General features: G+C 52.9%; 1 protein-coding gene across 3 annotated transcripts in view; it reads right to left on the bottom strand.

Moving 5' to 3' along the window:
- Nucleotides 1-21,080, bottom strand: part of GRM7 (glutamate metabotropic receptor 7) — a 236,553-nt gene that overhangs the window by 134,232 nt on the left and 81,241 nt on the right. For all 3 annotated transcript variants that reach the window (XM_058844701.1, XM_058844700.1, XM_058844702.1), the window contains exon 2: nt 18,926-19,142. In XM_058844701.1, the coding sequence (XP_058700684.1) occupies nt 18,926-19,142 (217 nt within the window). The remainder of the gene's footprint in view (nt 1-18,925; nt 19,143-21,080) is intronic.

The raw sequence follows: 21,080 nt of genomic DNA, 5'->3' as shown, positions 1-21,080 counted from the left end.
ATCCAGGGGCTCCCTCCTGGCTCCCAGCATCAGTCCCAGGCACTGACTCAGCCCGTGGACATTTTGAAGCTTATTTTTATGAGGTACTGAGGAAAAGGCTCTTCCCCAGCAAACCAAACCCTGCAAACTGGCCATGCACCTGGAGATGTAAAACACAACAGCAAAATGAATCCTAATAAAGAAATGACTGAAAAGTTTAAAACCTGCAATGCTGCACCTACCCTGACCTGCTGCAAACGCTGAGGCTGCAGAAACCAATGCATTCCATCACTGGGGGAGCAGAGGTGGCACCAGACACCCCAGCACAGGGGAGCAGAGTCAGAGCAGGGGCAGGACAGGGGAAAGGTGTCACTGCCACCACCCAGCGCTGCTGGGGAGGAGAGCAGCCCCAGGGGATCACAGCAGCCAGAAAGCAGCGTGGCACAAAGCCCTGTGTGCCACAGGAACGGGCACCCACGGCTGTGCTGCCCCTGGCACACACCCATCCATCTCCATTCCCTCACCTTGGCACTCCCCATCCCTCCTTCTAATGCCAACAGATAAAGCATCTCCCCCGCCAGGAATCTTGTTTATTCTAATAAAGAGTCAGTGACTAAAACAAAATCCACAGAATTGACTGTTGACTCACAACTGAAGAGAAATTCCCATAGGCAAATCTTTTTAGCATTCCAAAAGCATGACTAATTCAATTAACACCAGCCAGAAGAAGATTACGTAAAGCTACAAAGTTATACATCTATACATGTATAGAATAAATAACAATTACATGTTAAGGAACACAGGTAAGAGCTGCATGGTTTGCACTCTGTATTTCAAACACTGCTATAAACATCTTCATTGCCAGCTTGACTCCAGGAGGTGTTTACAAATTTTCAGACTCATGTGAAAACGAAGTTTAAGAATTGTGTGGTTTTAATTACCTTTTCTTTATTCAAATCATTACTGGATGTTGTTATGGCAGAGCTGTCTTTGCCCATCAGTGACTGTACATGTGCCAAACCACCCTCCACCCTTCTTTTTCTTTTCCACTAATTCAGCATCTCCATAAATCTCATGAAAAGAAAGAAACAGAAAAGCAAGGAAGTGGAAAGGAGCTTGTCTTGTGGGTCACTCATGCAAGGAGAGAATTCAGGATTGCCCTTGAAACGCTTTTCTGAAGACTTCACAAACCCAGAGCACAATTAAACTACGAGCCTGAAAGTTCTTGTGCCAGAAAACAGCTTACTGTATTTGTTTTTGACTCGAAAACCAGAGGTTAATGAGCCCAACCAAGCAATGAAATGAATGTGAATTCTGGCTGGCTCTGCTCCAGAACCTGCACCCATCCTGGCAAACTGGGCACCACAGGGACCTGACCTTCCCTGACTGGATCGAGCCAAGGCTATGAAAGGTTTCAGAACAAGTCCCACCTTTTCTTTCCTGTAAAAGTCTCATAAATCTCCTGCCTTGAGTTTTCCACCAGGCTCATTTAAAATTCCAGATCAGCCAGAGCAAAGCTGAACTTTTCCCATCAACACACACTGAGATAAGATGAGGCTCCACATCCACATCATTTCTACCTGAAAAATGAACGGGCCAGCCTGGTACAGCCTGACACGGCTGGGTACAGCCTGGTACAGCCTGACACAGCCTGGCACAGCCTGGCACAGCCTGGTACAGCCTGACACAGCCTGACACAGCCTGGTACAGCCTGGTACAGCTGGGTACAGCCTGGCACACCCTGACACACCCTGACACACCTTGACACACCCTGACACAGCCTGACACAGCCTGGCACAGCCTGGCACATCCTGACACACCCTGACACAGCCTGGTACAGCCTGACACGGCTGGGTACAGCCTGGTACAGCCTGGTACACCCTGACACATCCTGACACATCCTGACACATCCTGACACATCCTGACACACCCTGACACATCCTGACACATCCTGGCACAGCCTGACACACCCTGACACATCCTGACACAGCCTGGCACAGCCTGGTACAGCCTGGCACATCCTGACACACCCTGACACATCCTGACACAGCCTGGCACAGCCTGGCACAGCCTGGCACAACCTGGCACAGCCTGACACAGCCTGGTACAGCCTGACATGGCTGGGTACAGCCTGGCACAGCCTGACACAGCCTGGCACAGCCTGACACAGCCTGGTACACCCTGACACAGCCTGACACACCCTGACACACCCTGACACAGCCTGACACATCCTGACACATCCTGGTACAGCCTGACACAGCCTGACACACCCTGACACATCCTGACACAGCCTGACACACCCTGACACAGCCTGACACATCCTGACACACCCTGACACACCCTGACACATCCTGACACACCCTGACACACCCTGACACATCCTGGTACAGCCTGACACAGCCTGACACATCCTGACACAGCCTGGCACATCCTGACACACCCTGACACATCCTGACACATCCTGACACATCCTGACACAGCCTGGCACAGCCTGGTACAGCCTGACACAGCCTGACACGGCCTGACACAGCCTGACACGGCCTGACACAGCCTGACACGGCCTGACACAGCCTGACACAGCCTGGCACAGCCTGGCACAGCCTGGCACACCCTGACACACCCTGACACATCCTGACACAGCCTGGCACAGCCTGGCACACCCTGACACACCCTGACACATCCTGACACAGCCTGGCACAGCCTGGCACACCCTGACACACCCTGACACATCCTGACACAGCCTGGCACAGCCTGGCACACCCTGACACACCCTGACACATCCTGACACAGCCTGGCACAGCCTGGCACACCCTGACACACCCTGACACATCCTGGCACAGCCTGACACAGCCTGGCACAGCCTGACACACCCTGACACATCCTGACACATCCTGACACAGCCTGGTACAGCCTGGCACAGCCTGGCACAGCCTGACACATCCTGACACACCCTGACACATCCTGACACACCCTGACACATCCTGACACAGCCTGGTACAGCCTGGTACAGCTGGGTACAGCCTGGCACAGCCTGACACAGCCTGGCACAGCCTGACACATCCTGACACACCCTGACACACCCTGACACATCCTGACACAGCCTGACACACCCTGACACAGCCTGACACAGCCTGACACACCCTGACACACCCTGACACATCCTGACACACCCTGACACATCCTGGCACAGCCTGGCACAGCTCTGACACATCCTGACACAGCCTGACACAGCCTGGCACATCCTGACACAGCCTGGTACAGCCTGACACACCCTGACACACCCTGACACAGCCTGACACAGCCTGACACATCCTGGTACACCCTGACACAGCCTGACACATCCTGACACAGCCTGACACAGCCTGGCACAGCTCTGACACATCCTGACACACCCTGACACAGCCTGGCACATCCTGACACAGCCTGACACAGCCTGACACACCCTGACACACCCTGACACACCCTGACACACCCTGACACAGCCTGACACATCCTGACACAGCCTGACACATCCTGGTACACCCTGACACACCCTGACACAGCCTGGCACAGCCTGACACACCCTGACACAGCCTGACACAGCCTGACACAGCCTGACACAGCCTGACACATCCTGACACAGCCTGGTACAGCTGGGTACAGCCTGGCACAGCCTGGCACACCCTGACACAGCCTGACACAGCCTGGCACACCCTGACACAGCCTGACACAGCCTGACACACCCTGACACACCCTGACACATCCTGCCATGGCCAGGCACGGCCCTGCCTCCCTGCCAGCCTGGCACAGCAGCCCTGCCCCTCTCACGCTCTCCTGGGGCACACACCTGGCACAGGGATGCCAGTGATGGAGCGTGGAGCAGCAGGGACCAGGCTGCAGATCACAGAATGCTTTGGGTGGGAGGACCCCTGATCCTTCCACTGGCTGAAAGATCCTCCAGCTGCAGCCCTGCCTGCACAGGGACCCCTCCTCCAGAGCAGCCTGGTGCTCCAGACACAGCACGAGCTGTCAGCCCATACCCACCAACAGGAACCGGGGTTTACAGGCAGAGATCTCTGCTCCTGGGAGCAGCCAGGATGCTCTGAGGTGAGCTGGAGGTACAGGGGCTGTGCCCCTCTGTGCCTCAGCCCGTCCAGGGGCTCCTCTGCTGGGCTCAGCCACAGCCAAGCTGAGCTGCCAGAGCCTTTCTTTAACGCCATCCTCGAGGGAAGGATGCCCACAGCACCCGCAGAGGGTGCACAGCTAATGCCAGCGGTACAGCCCCTGATGTAACAGGCAGCAGGGAAAGCTCCCAGGAAAAGGACGTGTTCTGTTCTTGGAGATGTGCAACCCTCCTGCACAACATCGACACCAGCATCCCCAGCCTCCCTGCCAGGGCTGCAGGGTGCTGCAGGGAGAGCTGGGGCTGTGCTGGCAGCTCTGGGCTTTGCCTGGCTCCTCTTCATCTGCAGCTGCACGGCCACCGTGCCCTTTGTCTTCCCAGTGCCTATCTGATTTGGTTTAGAGTAAATCATTGAGGGTAGATTTAATTTCTTGGAGCTGATAATGAGCGTAGCTAGATATGGATCCTTTCATTTAAAAGTCTGCTTTGCAATTTAATCAGCCTCCACAGCCTCAGCACCAGCCTGAAAGTAATGTGGGATGGTTGTAATGGTGAATGAAGAATAGAAAAATTAGACAAAAATTAGATTAATGATTTTATCAGAAATACCGAGCCGCTGTCTGTAATCAAGTTTCACTGCAATGTGCTCTCTCAACACACTGGTGTCTCTGGGGCGGATTACACATCTCCAGAACCAGCCTTGGGCTTTGTCCAGTGCTGAGTAATCCCAGCCCACCTCACAGCACGGCTCCTCTCCGCACACAGGACACCAGGAGAGAGGCAGGGATGTTGAAAGCTCTTCCTGAGCGAGGTGAGAGCGTTCACAGGCACCCTGACACCCCCAGGCACCCAGCAGGGCTCACCCAGCTCCAGCACCACGGTCCTGGGTGGGGACTGGGGCTTGTACCAGTGCCCTGCTCCAAGCAGCACTGAGCACACAGCAAAGGAAAAAACATTCACCCATCACTGGGGGCCCAGGCAAACCCAAATCCGTGCTGGGGGTCCCAGACAGCCCCAAATCTGTGCTGGGGGTCCCAGACAGCCCCAAATCTGTGCTGGGGGTCCCAAATCCGTGCTGGGGGTCCCAAATCTGTGCTGGGGGTCCCAGACAGCCCCAAATCTGTGCTGGGGGTCCCAGGCAGCCCCAAATCCGTGCTGGGGGTCCCAAATCCGTGCTGGGGGTCCCAGGCAGCCCCAAATCCGTGCTGGGGGTCCCAAATCTGTGCTGGGGGTCCCAGGCAGCCCCAAATCCGTGCTGGGGGTCCCAAATCTGTGCTGGGGGTCCCAAATCTGTGCTGGGGGTCCCAGGCAGCCCCAAATCTGTGCTGGGGGTCCCAGGCAGCCCCAAATCCGTGCTGGGGGTCCCAGGCAGCCCCAAATCCGTGCTGGGGGTCCCAGGCAGCCCCAAATCTGTGCTGGGGGTCCCAAATCTGTGCTGGGGGTCCCAAATCCATGCTGGGGGTCCCAAATCTGTGCTGGGGGTCCCAAATCCGTACTGGGGGTCCCAGACAGCCCCAAATCTGTGCTGGGGGTCCCAAATCCGTGCTGGGGGTCCCAAATCCGTGCTGGGGGTCCCAGACAGCCCCAAATCCGTGCTGGGGGTCCCAAATCCGTGCTGGGGGTCCCAAATCTGTGCTGGGGGTCCCAAATCTGTGCTGGGGGTCCCAAATCCGTGCTGGGGTTCCCAAATCTGTGCTGGGGGTCCCAGGCAGCCCCCTGCCCTCAGCCAGATCAGTCTCACCCTGGACTCAGCCCATTGGCAGCTCTGGAATCAAGAGCTGAGCTGGGACAGGATTTTTCCCACATGGATTTGCCATCACAAGCAGGATGATTTCCATGGGCTGGCTGGTTGGAACAGAGAGAGGGGGAGCTCCTCGTGGCTGGGATCAATTCCTGAGCAGGGGCTGGATGAGCAGAGCACAGATCTGCACATCAGCTCCCAGCAGCAGATATTCCCAGCCGTGTGGTGACACAGGACAAATCCTGCATTCACAGCCAGCTGCTGATACACCTGTGCACATTCACCTACTGAAGAGAGAAGCAGCTTAAGCACTAATGACATCCAAATTATATCTTTGCCATCTTTGATGTTTATGATTCTTGGCTCCTTTCGAAGTAAAAGATGTTGTTAGAGTTTAATCAATAGCATTCTGCTTGGAGAAAGGCCTTCTGAAGCTGACAAAACTACACAGGTTTTGCTTTGAGACCTGCTCGAATCTGAAAAAAGATAAAAAGAAAGTGCTTTACTTTTCATGCTGGGGAGGTTGTTGAGATTTCTGAGGAAATCAAACAGCGACTGCAAACACGATGTTATCTCCCTGCTGGTGCACAACACGGGGCTGAAATCAGGGAAAAGCTGGGTATGGGACTGTGGGTGCAGCTCTGTGCTCTCTGCAGGGCTTGGGAATGCTCAGGAATCAGAGATTAATAAAATATAATCAGATATATTCCACTGAAAATCAGAGGGATGATAACCCCTGGATTCAGTCGTTACATTTCCCGATTGCTGACACAGAATCTCCTCAGCACCCAGGGCTGTCCCCTCAGCAGGAATGAAGTGCCAAACCCAGGGCTGAGGCTCTGGAGGGAGGTGTCAGTGCCACCCTGGCCATTGTCCCCATGCAGGACGTGGCAATTGCTGCCCACGGGTTCCCTGTCCAGCCAGAAATATCCCTGCAAGCAACTGGGGTTTGTTTTATTGGGATTTTTGGGGTATTTTTCTAAATCTTGGAGTGTCAGTGATTTTCCCGGTTTGGCAGTGAAATCCCAGAATGGTTTGGGTTGGAAGGGACCTCAGAACCCACCCAGTGTCCCCTTTCCATGGCAGGGACACCTCCCACTGTCCCAGGGACACCTCCCACTGTCCCCAGGGTCACCTCCCCCTGTCCCAGGGACACCTCCCACTGTCCCAGCTGCTCCAGCCCCAATCTCCAGCCTGGCCTTGGGCACTGCCAGGGATCCAGGGACACCGGGGAAACCTGAGGAAATGATGATGAAAGCCTGAGGAAATGATGATGAAAGCCTGAGGAAATGATGATGAAAGCCTGAGGAAATGATGATGAAAGCCTGAGGAAATGATGATGAAAGTCTGAGGAAATGATGATGAAAGCCTGAGGAAATGATGATGAAAGCCTGAGGAAATGATGATGAAAGCCTGAGGAAATGATGATGAAAGCCTGAGGAAATGATGATGAAAGCCTGAGGAAATGATGATGAAAGCCTGAGGAAATGATGATTAAAGCCTGAGGGAATGATGATGATGGCCCAGCTGTGTCTGCTCTGAGGTGAAGTGCAGGACTTGCTGGGACATCAGAGCTCCTGCTGCCCTTCCCTCAGGATCTCAGGGGCAGAAGATGAAGGCAAGGGCAGGAAGGGGAGGGAAGCAGGGAGAGAACACAGTGAGGCTTTAAAAAGAGATGGTGCTTTTAACGAGTCGGGAAGTTGTCAAGAAGCAGGGCTGTAATTTGCTGGCTTGATTGCTCTGGCTCTTGCATTTGTTCTTGGGAAGGTCTGAGGGAAAAGGCTGCCCCAAAGAGCCCCGTGCACAGCAGCACTGGCCCAGGCTCCAGGGGCTAAGCCATGTCTACAGAGCCCCCCAAAGTGTAAATTGCTTTTGTAGGGCATCCTACAGAGCAGGGGCACTGTGTGTGGAGGGACTGGAGAGGGGCTGGGCTTCCTCACAGCTCCTGAAGAGCTCTTCCAAAGGAAGTGTTTGCTTCAAGGAAAAGTTTGGGCACTACAGGCTTTGGCTGTGATATTGTGGGGCTGCATCCCTGCCTTCCCTCCTGATGTTAGTAAATGACAGTTCTTGGATTACAGCATTTGGAGGCCTGAGGTCAGCTCTGGCTGCACTGAAGGAGCTGAGCTTTCCTGAGAATAAACAGCACGAGGAGTCAACTGGAACAGGGATCATTAAAAATTCCAGGATGGGAATATCTGAGCTCAGATTCATCCTGGCTCGGGGTAAGCTGGACACTGTCCTGATCACACAGCTTGAGCTGGCCCTGGCACAGAATTCCCAGAGCAGCTGGGGCTGCCCTGGATCCCTGGCAGTGCCCAAGGCCAGGCTGGACACTGGGACAGTGGGAGGGGTCCCTGCCATGGCTGGGGGACACTGGGTGGGCTCTGAGGTCCCCTCCAGCCCAAACCCTTCTGATGAGCTGCAAACAGAACCACTTTTGACACCCAAGTGTCCAAAAGCACTTGGCCCATCCCAAACTCCAAAGAAATTCTGGGTTTGGATAACTCAGCTGGCCCAGGCCATGGGTGAGCTCCTCACACAGCAACCAGCATCACCCTGGGGCACCCCTGGGGCTCTGCCTCTGAGCACCCACAGCCCAGGTCACTGCAGGGTGGCCCCAGGTCACTGCAGGGTGTCCCCAGGTCACTGCAGGATGGCCCCAGGTCACTGCACGATGGCCCCAGGTCACTGCAGGATGGCCCCAGGTCACTGCACGATGGCCCCAGGTCACTGCAGGGTGGCCCCAGGTCACTGCAGGATAGCCCCAGGTCACTGCAGGATGGCCCCAGGTCACTGCAGGATGTCCCCAGGTCACTGCAGAGTGGTCCCAGGTCACTGCAGGATGGCCCCAGGTCACTGCAGGGTGTTCCCAGGTCACTGCAGGGTGTCCCCAGGTCACTGCAGGGTGGCCCCAGGTCACTGCAGGGTGTCCCCAGGTCACTGCAGGGTGGCCCCAGGTCACTGCAGGGTGGCCCCAGGTCACTGCAGGGTGTCCCCAGGGCCACCTCTGCCACCTCCCACAGCTCTGTAGGGCTGGAGTGATTTCCCCATGCACAGAGCAGCTGCAGCTCCAGTCAGCTCCAGCAGAAGCCACAAATGCTCAGTACTCTGGGAGAACATCAAGGTGCTCCAGTTCCTTGATCCAGGCTCAGGTGTCCAAACATGAGACTTCAAGTGGCATTTGCTTTTGACATTGAAATAGATATGAAAAAAGCCCTCCCAAGGAACCATAGAAAACTTGGCAAAAGACACATGCTGCAAAAAATAAAGGCCATTCCCCAAGCAGAGTCCATGCTATCCAGCAGTGATACACCAGCAGTATAATCTCAATTAGCCAATAAAAGTTTTAGACAATCTGTCTAGACTTGCTTTTGCCTGGATATAAAATTGGCTTTAAAAGAAATATATAAACAGCAATGAAACGTCAGTGAAGAGCTGTCAAAAAAAGCTCCCTGCTGCTCTACATCTGCACCCTGCTCTTCTTACAAGATGAGCATTTGTGTGAAATCCTTCAGGTTTTAAGCAGAAAAGCCTCTGTGTTTGGGCTCAGTGCACTGGGAGCCCAGTCAGCTCCAGCCCCTGGGCTCAGCTCTCCTGCAGAGCTCTGGGCAGCAAGCACAGCGGGCTGGGGGAGGCCAAATCCTCATCAATATCCAATATCAATATATCAATATATCAAATAACAATAACTGAGAACAGCCAGCTCTGGAGAGCACCTGGGCCTGTCCCTGCCTGCTCCAAACAAGCAGGACAGGAGTGGCACCGAGGGACAGCACAGGGGACACTGTGAGGAAGGAGAAGGGAAAGAGAACCAAGCTGAGGAGAAGGTGTTAGGCTGGAAAAGGAACAAAATACAGATACAAGATAAACTGAGATGGGTTTATGAAAGGGATGGTTAGACATTGTGGATTAGTGAATTAAGGGGAGAAACAAATACACCCAGGAAATTAAACTGCAGCGTGGTTTTAATCAGTGCTTAAAGAGAATTCCTGTGATCACAGCCTGAGACAGCCCCTCCCAGACCGAGAGCCCTTTCCAGGCTCCAGGATCCATCTCCCACTGCAAGGCATCTCTGAAACACTGCAGCCTTCTGTTTTTCCTGTTTTCCACTCTCCTGTCCCAGGGCAGGGTGAGCACAGAAGTGCTGCTGCCCAGAGCCCAGCTCACCCTCACCCAGGACGTGCTGGGGCCCAGAATGCCCGAGCTGCATTCCCAGGACTCCCAACAAACCTGACCCATCTTGCTGTTCACACACTCAAACACACCCAGAGACTTTTTCTCATCATAAATAATTTGCTTTTTTACCCATTTGTGGTGTTAACAGCCCCAAATGCTCTCAACAGGGACTCCTGGAACCCCGTGAGCCACCAAGCCACTGCAGAGCCCAGCCAAGGCTCCTGGAGACAGGGAGGGCACTGCCAGCATCCCTCAGCTTTGGACTCAAACAAGGGGTTAAAAAAATAAAATTAAATAAAATAAAAATAAAATAAAAATAAAATAAAATAAAAATAAAATAAAAATAAAATAAAAATAAAATAAAAATAAAAATAAAAATAAAAATAAAATAAAAATAAAAATAAAAATAAAAATAAAAATAAAAATAAAAATTAAATAAAAATAAAATAAAAATAAAATAAAAATAATAAAATAAAAAAAAATAAAAAAAATAAATAAAATAAATAAAATAAAATAAAATAAAATAAAATAAAATAAAAATAAAAATAAAAATAAAATAAAATAAAATAAAATAAAATAAAATAAAATAAAATAAAATAAAATAAAATAAAATCACCACCACGAGATTCCTTTGAGATTGAAACCATGAAAACCTTGAAAGGCTGAAGGGGAGAGGAGCAGCCCAGCCTGCAATGAGAGCTGATGTACAGCCCCTGTACATCCCCCAGCATGCTGGCTCTGAGAATAAACCACTTCAAATGCTGGAGTGCAGCTCCTATTTCCAGCTCAGGTGTCTCCTCAGGCAGAGCCCAGCAAATAGAATTTCAAACACCACCTTGACAAATAACTTCCCTCAGAACACAGGGAAGACATAAACCCCCACTGATCCTCACTCCCTACCTGCCAGGACTGCAAGGTGGGAACAGACGGGATTTTCTCCTCGCTCTGGACTTTTCTCCCTCCACGAGGAAGGCTCAGACACCTCTGGGGACACACCAGGGAGCGCTTCTGGCTGCCCAGGAGATCGTCAGGAGTGCAAGAAAACCTTCAGCCACGAGTGTGGAGGGCTTGGGGTGTTTGTCATCCTCAGCTGAATGGGGAAGGGTGAGGAATGAAGGAGGCAGGGGAGGATGTGATGGAAGAGGCATCTCCGAATTATTTAAGTGCTGCTACTCCCCCGGGGCTGGGAGAGCTGTTCCTGCATTAGCACAAAGGGAAAAGGCTCTGTGAAGTATGGGAGCACAAAGTGAGGCAATATTCCCCATTTCCTCCTGGAACACGGGAACTGGAGCCCCTGACTGCATCCCATCATCTCTTCCCCCTCCCAGAGCTGGTCCCGAGTGAAGCCCCAACAAATCCACCCTGCCCTGCACAGCAGACACATCCTCAGTGTGATCACAATATTTCTGTCCTCTGGGGGAAGCCAAGGGGGCAGCAGGGCCTTCCTCTGCAGCAGGTGTTTGTTTATGAAATCCCTTCAGGAAAGCTGGAGAGCAGGAGGAGAGGAGAGCTGGGATTCTCGGGATCCTCAGGATCCTCTGGGCAGGCTGGAGGCAGGGAAGAGCCAGCTGAGGAGCAAAGGCTCCGGGAAAAACCTCAAGGAAACCTGCTTTTCCTGCCCTTGGCACAAGAGAGACACTCTGGGAAGAATTCCTGCCTTAGCTTCTACAGGTTTTAAATTTTCACAATTACAGTCAATTCTGCTCCTGAAATCAGTTTTTTTAGGATGAAACAAATGTGACTTTCCAGCGCACTCTCTATGGCAAAGCTTGCTTATTTGTGGATATTCTTCCCCAGCCATGGCTCAATCTTTGCAACCCCAGGCACCTGAATCCCCTTCCAGCTTTTCATCCTTCCCTCTCCTCAGCCTCATTCCTCTCTTGCTCTTTCCAGACTCCTCACTTTTATTGTTCTCTAACCCAAACTCTCTCCTTTCCCCCTTCCCCTCCCCAAAACAGCAGCCTCTGCACTTCCAGGGGATCTCCTCAGGCTTGCTAAGGATTAACAATTAACATTAACAATCCCTGTGTCCATTTCCTCCCCTTCCTCCCCAGTTTCCATCGTCCCCAGCTGCTCCCCAGAGCTCTCACAGTGCCTGCAGTTCGAGCTGGGCTCCTGCTCTGGAAGCACGCTGCCACTTGTTTCTTCAGCAGCAAGAATTGCCTATTTCCATTTTATTCTGTCCTTGAGATGCAATCTCCACGTGGTCAATAAGTGCCATAAAAAAGCAGATATTTATCATTAAAGTGAGAGCCCCAGGCTGGGGCAGCCCTGGCTGATGGGCAGCACCCACACTGTGCAAAGCATCAACAAATCCTGGGATTTATTGTCACGGCCAGAGCAATCTCTGCCCACCACTGCTGTCACCTCCCTTCTCACCTGGAACCTTGGGGTACCCTGTAAAGAGCCTGCTCCTCGCAATGAGGGCTCCAAAGGCATTCAGCAAGGCTTTAATGGGTCCAGAGGAAAACACAGATCTTTCATCAGCATCAGAACGTAAGGCAAAAAGGAAATAAATCAGGATTTTCTACTTGGCACGAGGACTCAGCACTGCCTTTGAGATGTGCAGACAGAGCAGTCTCCTCTCAACCCCACAGTTGTACAACTCCCTCCTAGCAGTGATTTCACTCTCTCATGTTATCCAGCACTAATTTGTGCTAATGGAATTCCCAACAGACAGCATAAAAATTAAGTTCTATTACAAAAATGCAGATTCAGGATCAGAGCAGGCAGCAGAACAGACCTAGAGGAGCCTACAAAAGCGCTGTGTGAATCACTGAGGGATGACAGAGCAGCTCTGGGCTTTCATCAGTGTCAGCTTCTGTCAGCAAGGGCTGGGGGAGAGCAGAGACCTCTGATAGCACTGAAGGGGTCAGGGAGCCTCAGGACACGACTCAGATCCCCAAAAGAGTCAGCAAAAGAGTCAGATCTTCTGAGAAACACATGTCAGGGGAGAAAACAAGTATCAAGGCTCTAGGAATAGTTGCATTTTCAGTTTTTGGTGGGTAAAAGGGTTTAAAAAGCCTTTGCTGCAGACAACAAACCCAGAGAAAATAACTTCTGTAATGAGCACTTCATTGTAGGCCATTAATTTGTAAAGAAACCAATGGATTTGGAGAGGATGATATTCAATGCACAGATGGTGATGTAGTGTAAAATAATGGTTCATCTGGTTCTGGTGGAGTGACACAGAACCGTGGAATGTCCTGAGCTGGAAGGGACCCACAGGAACAAAAATCCAACCCCTGTCCCTGCACAGACACCCCCAAATCCCACCCTGGGCATCCCTGGGAGCGTTTCCTGGGGCTGTGCCCATTCCCTGGGAGCCTGGGCAGTGCCAGCACCCTCTGGGGGAAGAGCCCTTCCCTAAAATCCAACCCAAACCTCCCTGGAACAAGTTTCACTTGTTAAAGACAAGGATAACGTGTCTCACACAGGTTTGTGCCTGTGTGAATACACAGGGGGCTTGTAGCAAATACAAAGCTAAAGGGAAAAACAAGATAAAGAAATTCAAGTTTATATATAGAAACGCTCCTCAGGAGCACTGCTGGGGAAGTGATTCTGCTTCTGAGGGTAGGAAGGATTGAAAATGAGAGTGGTTTGGGTTGAAAGGGACCATAAACAATCCTGTTCCACCTGCAGGGAGCCACATGAAGGGCTGGAGTTTCTGTTTCTGAGCAAAGCCAGCTCCTGCCCTGCTGCACAGAGATGTTCCCACCTCACCCAGGGGACAGGAACCACAGACAGGGAGAGCTACCGAAAACTGCAGTGAAGGCAGGAGCAAGGAGGATCAGGAGGGTTCAACAAGGGCTGTGCTTTCCATGGTGAAGGGGCTTAGAGGCGATTCTGGAGCTCTGCTCTGCCAGGGTGACACCACAGCATTGCCACTCCACCCTCCAGCTGGAGCTGCAGCCCTGCCAGAGCCTGCACAGGAGCTGCAGCCACACCAGAGCCTGGCACAGGAGCTGCAGCCCTGCCAGAGCCTGGCACAGGAGCTGCAGCCCTGCCAGAGCCTGGCACAGGAGCTGCAGCCCTGCCAGAGCCTGCACAGGAGCTGCAGCCCTGCCAGAGCCTGGCACAGGAGCTGCAGCCCTGCCAGAGCCTGGCACAGGAGCTGCAGCCCTGCCAGAGCCTGGCACAGGAGCTGCAGCCCTGCCAGAGCCTGGCACAGGAGCTGCAGCCCTGCCAGAGCCTGGCACAGGAGCTGCAGCCCTGCCAGAGCCTGCACAGGAGCTGCAGCCACACCAGAGCCTGGCACAGGAGCTGCAGCCCTGCCAGAGCCTGCACAGGAGCTGCAGCCCTGCCAGAGCCTGCACAGGAGCTGCAGCTCTGCCAGAGCCTGCAGAGGAGCTGCAGCCCTGCCAGAGCCTGGCACAGGAGCTGCAGCCCTGCCAGAGCCTGCACAGGAGCTGCAGCCACACCAGAGCTTGCACAGGAGCTGCAGCCACGCCAGAGCCTGCACAGGAGCTGCAGCCCTGCCAGAGCCTGGCACAGGAGCTGCAGCCACGCCAGAGCCTGCACAGGAGCTGCAGCCCCTCTGGCACACCTGCAGCCCCTTTGGCACACCTGCAGCCCCTCTGGCACACCTGCAGCCCCTTTGGCACTCCTGCAGCCCCTTTGGCACACCTGCAGCCCCTTTAGCACACCTGCAGCCCCTTTGGCACACCTGCAGCCCCTTTGGCACACCTGCAGCCCCTCTGGCACACCTGCAGCCCCTTTGGCACACCTGCAGCCCCTTTGGCACACCTGCAGCCCCTCTGGCACACCTGCAGCCCCTCTGGCACACCTGCAGCACACACAGAGGGGCTCCTCTCCCCAGAGTCCTTCCCCAGCCCCTCTGGTGGCCCAGAGCATCCCCAGGTTGTCCCTTTTGGCCACCCTGCCCTGTGCAGAGGCAGGAGCCAGGCCTGTGGCTGAGCACGGGGAGCTGGGCAGTGGCAGGAGGGAGGTGAAGGAGGGACACACATCCTGCAGCTCCAGCCCATCCTCACCCCTGTGAGCCACAAAACTGTGGGAGGGAGCACCAAAAGCCCAGCAGCGGCACAGGCAGCCAAGCCAGCTGTGAAAATGGCCATTTGGGGAGAGCAGAACATTCATAAATGCACTCCAGATCTTTCATTTATCTGTTAGGAGGCATTCAAGTGGTCTTTTGCTAACGACTTCAATATATATATTTCTTACAGATAGCAATTAACCTTCTGGTACAGATTAATCTTTTAAAAAAAATCAAAGATGAATTAATCTTTGAAATTCAAGTATTCAGTAGTTTCATTAATAATCTGAAATTGTCCTTTAGATTTCCCATAATTAGACCATTCCCCTAATTTATTAATCCCACAGACTGCAGAGCATGTTTCAAATCTTCATCTCCTGCCACAATGACATATTCAAACTCGCTTGAAGTGCTCATAATAAAAGTCACTTTGTGAAGAATTATTAACTCCGAGGATCAAGCAAAGTCTTTACATGCCAAAGCATATTTGAAAACTAAGCAGGGGAAGCACTTTCTACTGATCCTCAGATTTCCTAAGATCCCGGCTGATCAGAAACGAGTTTGGATGAAACACTGACTCTAGGATAATGAGCTTGCTGCAGATTTGAGGCCAAAGCCAGGAAATGTGTGGGTACCTACGGACTAAACCTTCCTTTGTGCCAAGGGAAAGTGGCTGTGAGACGCCAGACACTCCAGGAGCTGCCAGCCACCGCTCCCTGCTGGGTGTCTCAGGTTTGGGCTGAATTCCCTCCAGCCTGGGCTGATCTCCTGCTCCCAGGGGCACACAGGGGCTCTGCTCCCCCTGCCCACTCAGGAGACATTTCCAGCCCTTTCCTGAAGCCTTCCAGGGCTGGTGATCCCCACCACCCTGCCAGGGCTGGCCAGCACCTCCTGCGAGGAGTTTCCATTAATATCCACCCTGACCCTTCCCTGGGCCACCTGCAGGCTCTGTCCTCTCATCCCTGTGCCCTGTGCAGGGCCTGAGCCCATCTGGGTGTTCTGGGGAGCGGTGGCACAGCTCCCCCCAAAAGCAGCACGAGTTTAACTCACTGAAATGAGCTCCCAGCCCCAGGTCAGGGCACAAGGTACCAGACCAGGACCTGCATCCATTAAACCTCCCAACAACAGGATCTTCCTGCACTTCCCAGTGTTTGAAACCCCCAGGGAACTTGTTGACAGGTATTAAATCCTGTCAGAACTTCACCTGAGCTTTATCTGCGTGCCACAAGAAGCTGAGCACAGCCCTGAGCTGCAGCAGCAGCACCGGGGATCGGATTATTCCCATCCCAGGGTGTGAGGAAGGAGTTTTGGCACTATCCCTGTTCGTGCCTTAATCTCCCAGGCATGACCCACATCCCCTGCACACAGAGCTGCTGGCAGCAGGGCTCTGCTCTGCCTTTAGGCTTTGCTTTTGCTGCAGGAGGCTGAGTTATGTGTCAACTGCATCAACAGCTCATGGAATAAATGTAATTCTGCACAAGGTCCATAAAATGGGATCCTGTTCTCCAGCCAGAGCCTGTCCTTCACACAGGGAACACATCTGGAGTATGAGTTTGCAACAGTGGATATTTGCAAATAAAGTCAATTTTCAATTCCAATGAGCGCTGGCATTTGTCACTTCCTGCTGTATTAAATCCAAACCCATTTGCTTTAATACCACATAAATATGCATTTGTAGGAACAGAGGAATTTATGCAAATGTGGGTTCCTTCTGTGACACCAACATAAAGAAACAATTCCATCTCCCCCTCTCCTCTTCCCCTAAGCCCAGTGGCTTTCCCTGCTTGTTCCCTGGAAGATGCTGCCAGGAGGGATCCACCACCCTGGGACAGGCTGGGATCTGGCTGGGGCTGTCCTGCAGGCACAGCTGCTGCTGTGGGGCCAGCCCTGGCCATGGGGAGCCCTGAGCTGCTCCAGGGCACCTCCTGCCCTGCCCTGCCCTGGCTGGGATCCATGTGCTGCTCTGAGCTGGGGGCTCTGCTGCTGCTCTCACTGGGGGCAATCCAGGCAGCCCCAGGGTGGGACACCTGAGAGTTCCATGGGGGAGCACAGCAGGGCTTGGCCCACGCTGCTGGGTTCTGTCAGCAGAGCCTCCCACACGCAGCCTTTGCATTTATCACCAATTACAAATTCCATCATCTGCTGCTTTTTCCTTCCCAGCACAGGAATCATCATCAAACACTTCAGTTTGCAAGCCCCTGCGAATCTGGATTGTAAATCAGCTCGCCAAGGCCTCACACCCAAGGTCTGGCACGTCTCATCCCACAGCACGGGGCCTGCTGGCTCCACATCCCACACAGCAACCCCAAACCTTCAGGGGAAAGGTTCTGAACTCCCTGCCCTGAGATGGGCACAGCAATTCCAGAGCAAACACCCCAAATGGGGCTGGAGCCAGAATTGGCACAGCAATTCCAGAGCAAACACCCCAAATGGGGCTGGAGCCAGAGCTGAGCACAGCAATTCCAGAGCAAACACCCCAAATGGGGCTGGAGAGAGAGCTGGGCACAGCAATTCCAGAGCAAACACCCCAAATGGGGCTGGAGAGAGAGCTGGGCACAGCAATTCCAGAGCAAACACCCCAAATGGGGCTGGAGAGAGAGCTGGGCACAGCAATTCCAGAACAAACACCCCAAATGGGGCTGGAGCCAGAGCTGGGCACAGCAATTCCAGAGCAAACACCCCAAATGGGGCTGGAGCTGGAGCTGAGCACAGCAATTCCAGAGCAAACACCCCAAATGGGGCTGGAGAGAGAGCTGGGCACAGCAATTCCAGAGCAAACACCCCAAATGGGGCTGGAGCTGGAGCTGGGCACAGCAATTCCAGAGCAAACACCCCAAATGGGACTGGAGCCAGAGCTGAGCACAGCAATTCCAGAGCAAACACCCCAAATGGGACTGGAGCCAGAGCTGGGCACAGCAATTCCAGAGCAAACACCTCAAATGGGGCTGGAGAGAGCTGGGCACAGCAATTCCAGAGCAAACACCCCAAATGGGGCTGGAGCTGGAGCTGAGCACAGCAATTCCAGAGCAAACACCCCAAACGGGGCTGGAGAGAGAGCTGAGCACAGCAATTCCAGAGCAAACACCCCAAATGGGGCTGGAGCCAGAATTGGCACAGCAATTCCAGAGCAAACACCCCAAATGGGGCTGGAGCCAGAATTGGCACAGCAATTCCAGAGCAAACACCCCAAATGGGACTGGAGCCAGAATTGGCACAGCAATTCCAGAGCAAACACCCCAAATGGGGCTGGAGCTGGAGCTGAGCACAGCAATTCCAGAGCAAACACCTCAAATGGGGCTGGAGAGAGCTGGGCACAGCAATTCCAGAGCAAACACCCCAAATGGGGCTGGAGCTGGAGCTGAGCACAGCAATTCCAGAGCAAACACCCCAAACGGGGCTGGAGAGAGAGCTGAGCACAGCAATTCCAGAGCAAACACCCCAAACGGGGCTGGAGAGAGAGCTGAGCACAGCAATTCCAGAGCAAACACCCCAAATGGGGCTGGAGCCAGAATTGGCACAGCAATTCCAGAGCAAACACCCCAAATGGGGCTGGAGCCAGAGCTGGGCACCAGCGGTGCCACAGGCCAGAGACAGCTCACAGCACAATTCCAGCCTGTGGAGACACAAAAGCTTTCCAAACCTGCCTTCTCCCCATGCCAGCACAAGAAAACCTCAGCCAGTGCAGCAAGAGGAGCTCGGTACAACTCAAGGATTTCTGTTTTCCCCAGAAATGACTGAAAACCACTGAGGGCTCCCACTCTCTGAAATTCCACAAGCAGTTCAGGAACCACAATATCCAGGAGCCATTGCAGAGCATTGCAAGGAACTGGAGCAACTTTAGAATCAAATATCAGCTCTGGAAAAACACGATCACATTTGGTACAACACGACATTCATGACAGCGCTTTCTGGAGGGAGGACGGGCGTTGCCTACCTGCCTCTCTGGAAATTTGCATGAAGGACTCGACTCCTTTTTCTCCATAATTCCCTTCAGATGCCAAAGTGGATACATAATTCCATCCCAAAGCTTTCACAATGTCCACCATTGCTTGTGCTTGGAAGGAATCTGGAGGAACCACCCGTGAGAAGAAATCATAGCGCCTGTCATCGCTCAACTCTGGTGCAGTTGAGGCATAACTGATTTGTGGGATCTGTAGAAAAAAACAATTTCTGATAAATACACACATTCACATACTCATGGCACTTCTTGCAGCAGCAGCAGCAGCAGCAGCTGGCCTCAGCTGAGCTTCGGCTTTGCTGTATCCAGCTGCATTTCTCCAGCACGTTCCTTTACAACGTACAAGCCAAAGGAACAATCCTTTCATTGGCTTCAAGTTACCCAAATAAAAACTGTGAATCGATTGAAGGCAACTCTGTATGTGCACATCCATCACTCCTTCCCTTCAGGCAATCAAATACAGCACAGAAACCATTTGAATCACTCACTGCCCTTGGCTGGGTGTCCTGGCTTTACCAGGATTTGGGATCCTGGTAAAGTGAGTTAACTCTACACCTGCCAGCACTGGCTGAAAGCCAGGGACACCCTTCCTCAGCCTTTGGAGGATGAAGGCTCCAGGCTTAGAGGAGGTTTAGTTTTGATTCCTTCTGATGAAGAACAGTGTGAAGGTTGCTGAGCACAACACCTCAGTCCCACAGACACAGCCTGGACGTGATTCAGCTCTGTCCCAACACAGCAGCCCCTGCTTTTCCTGCTCTCAGCAGAGTGTGGAGGAGCCTGGCAGTGACTTTAATAACAGAGAGACCAGAGCAGTGCTCAGGGCTGTTTTTCCCGTGGCAACAAAGGCCCCTGAGCAGCCCCTGAGCTGACAGGACATCAATCCCCAAGCCCATTATGCAATCACTTGAGTTATGGTCTGGGACCGCTCCTTAAACGAAGGACCCTGCCACAACTCTCACTTGAGAGGCCACGAGGGGAGAGGAGAGATTTGCAATGCACACAAACACGATCCTATTTAATGGGATAAAACTGCTCAGGGCTCTGAGCAAAGGGCAGCACTTGCTGCCTCACCACAAGCACCTCCTGCACTCTCACATTTGGTCTCTGCATAGCACTCCACAAGTATTTATCATTCCACAAGTATTTATCAGCTCTCCTGCCTCCTCAGAAAAATAACCATTGTGCTGCCCCAGGATCAGCAGCCTTGGCTCCAGAGAGAGCAGGGGAAGGAAGAGGAGAGCAGATTTCCCCAGAATTCACATTATATCTGCACAGGCACTTGCAACCCCCACAGCACAGGAAAAGCAGAGACCAGAAGCAAAAGTGCTGCTGGAGAGCCAGGAGAGTGAAGAGAGAAATGAACTTTGCATGGAAAAATTATTCACTACCCCAAGAGCTGCTGTTCACCCTGAACAAACACAGAATCTCACGGACCCAGCGAAGCTCCGGAGCTGGAAGGGACCCCCAGGCCCTTCCAGACACCCCAACAATCCCACCCGAGCCTGAGCTCCCTCCCAGGCTCCCTCACCCCAGCTGCTGGGGCACAGAACTGCTGGGCAGCCTGGCCACCAAACCCAGGGAAGCTGGGATTTGTCTGTCCTGCTGTCCTGCTGTCCTGCTGTCCTGCTGTCCTGCTGCCCTTTGGGTGGGCACCCCCTGTCACAGCACCCACGGGGCACAGCTGGCACGGCCAGGGGCTGCTGCTTGCAGCTAGCAGAAAAGTCAGGCTGGAAGATCAGCTTCTATCTGTGGCATCTCTTTGTATTCCAACTTGCCAACAACTGCTTTTTCAACTAAAAATCAAAAGGAGCACTTTCTGCACTTTTACAATGACCAGAGCTCCTATAGAATTTGCTGCATTGCTTATACTCCTAAGGAGACTTTTTGGATTTTAAATCTTTTTCCACTGTTCATAAAATATTAACTACTGCTGGCTGCTTCAATCACTTGGAGTATAAAAAGCAGATATTAGGGGTTTTACCGGTGTTTCTAACAGGCTATGTAAAAGCAACATAAAGTTATATATATATCTATATGCCAAGTAGAATTTTTCTCCCGTTTTGTTTAAACACAGGGAGGAGAGTCCTTCAGTGGCTGTGGCAGGGGCTGCAGGCAGCAGAACCCCCCTGCC

Source organism: Poecile atricapillus, chromosome 9 (assembly GCF_030490865.1).
Source record: "Poecile atricapillus isolate bPoeAtr1 chromosome 9, bPoeAtr1.hap1, whole genome shotgun sequence".
Lineage (NCBI taxonomy): Eukaryota > Metazoa > Chordata > Aves > Passeriformes > Paridae > Poecile > Poecile atricapillus.
This window is presented reverse-complemented; position numbering and strand designations above follow the sequence as displayed.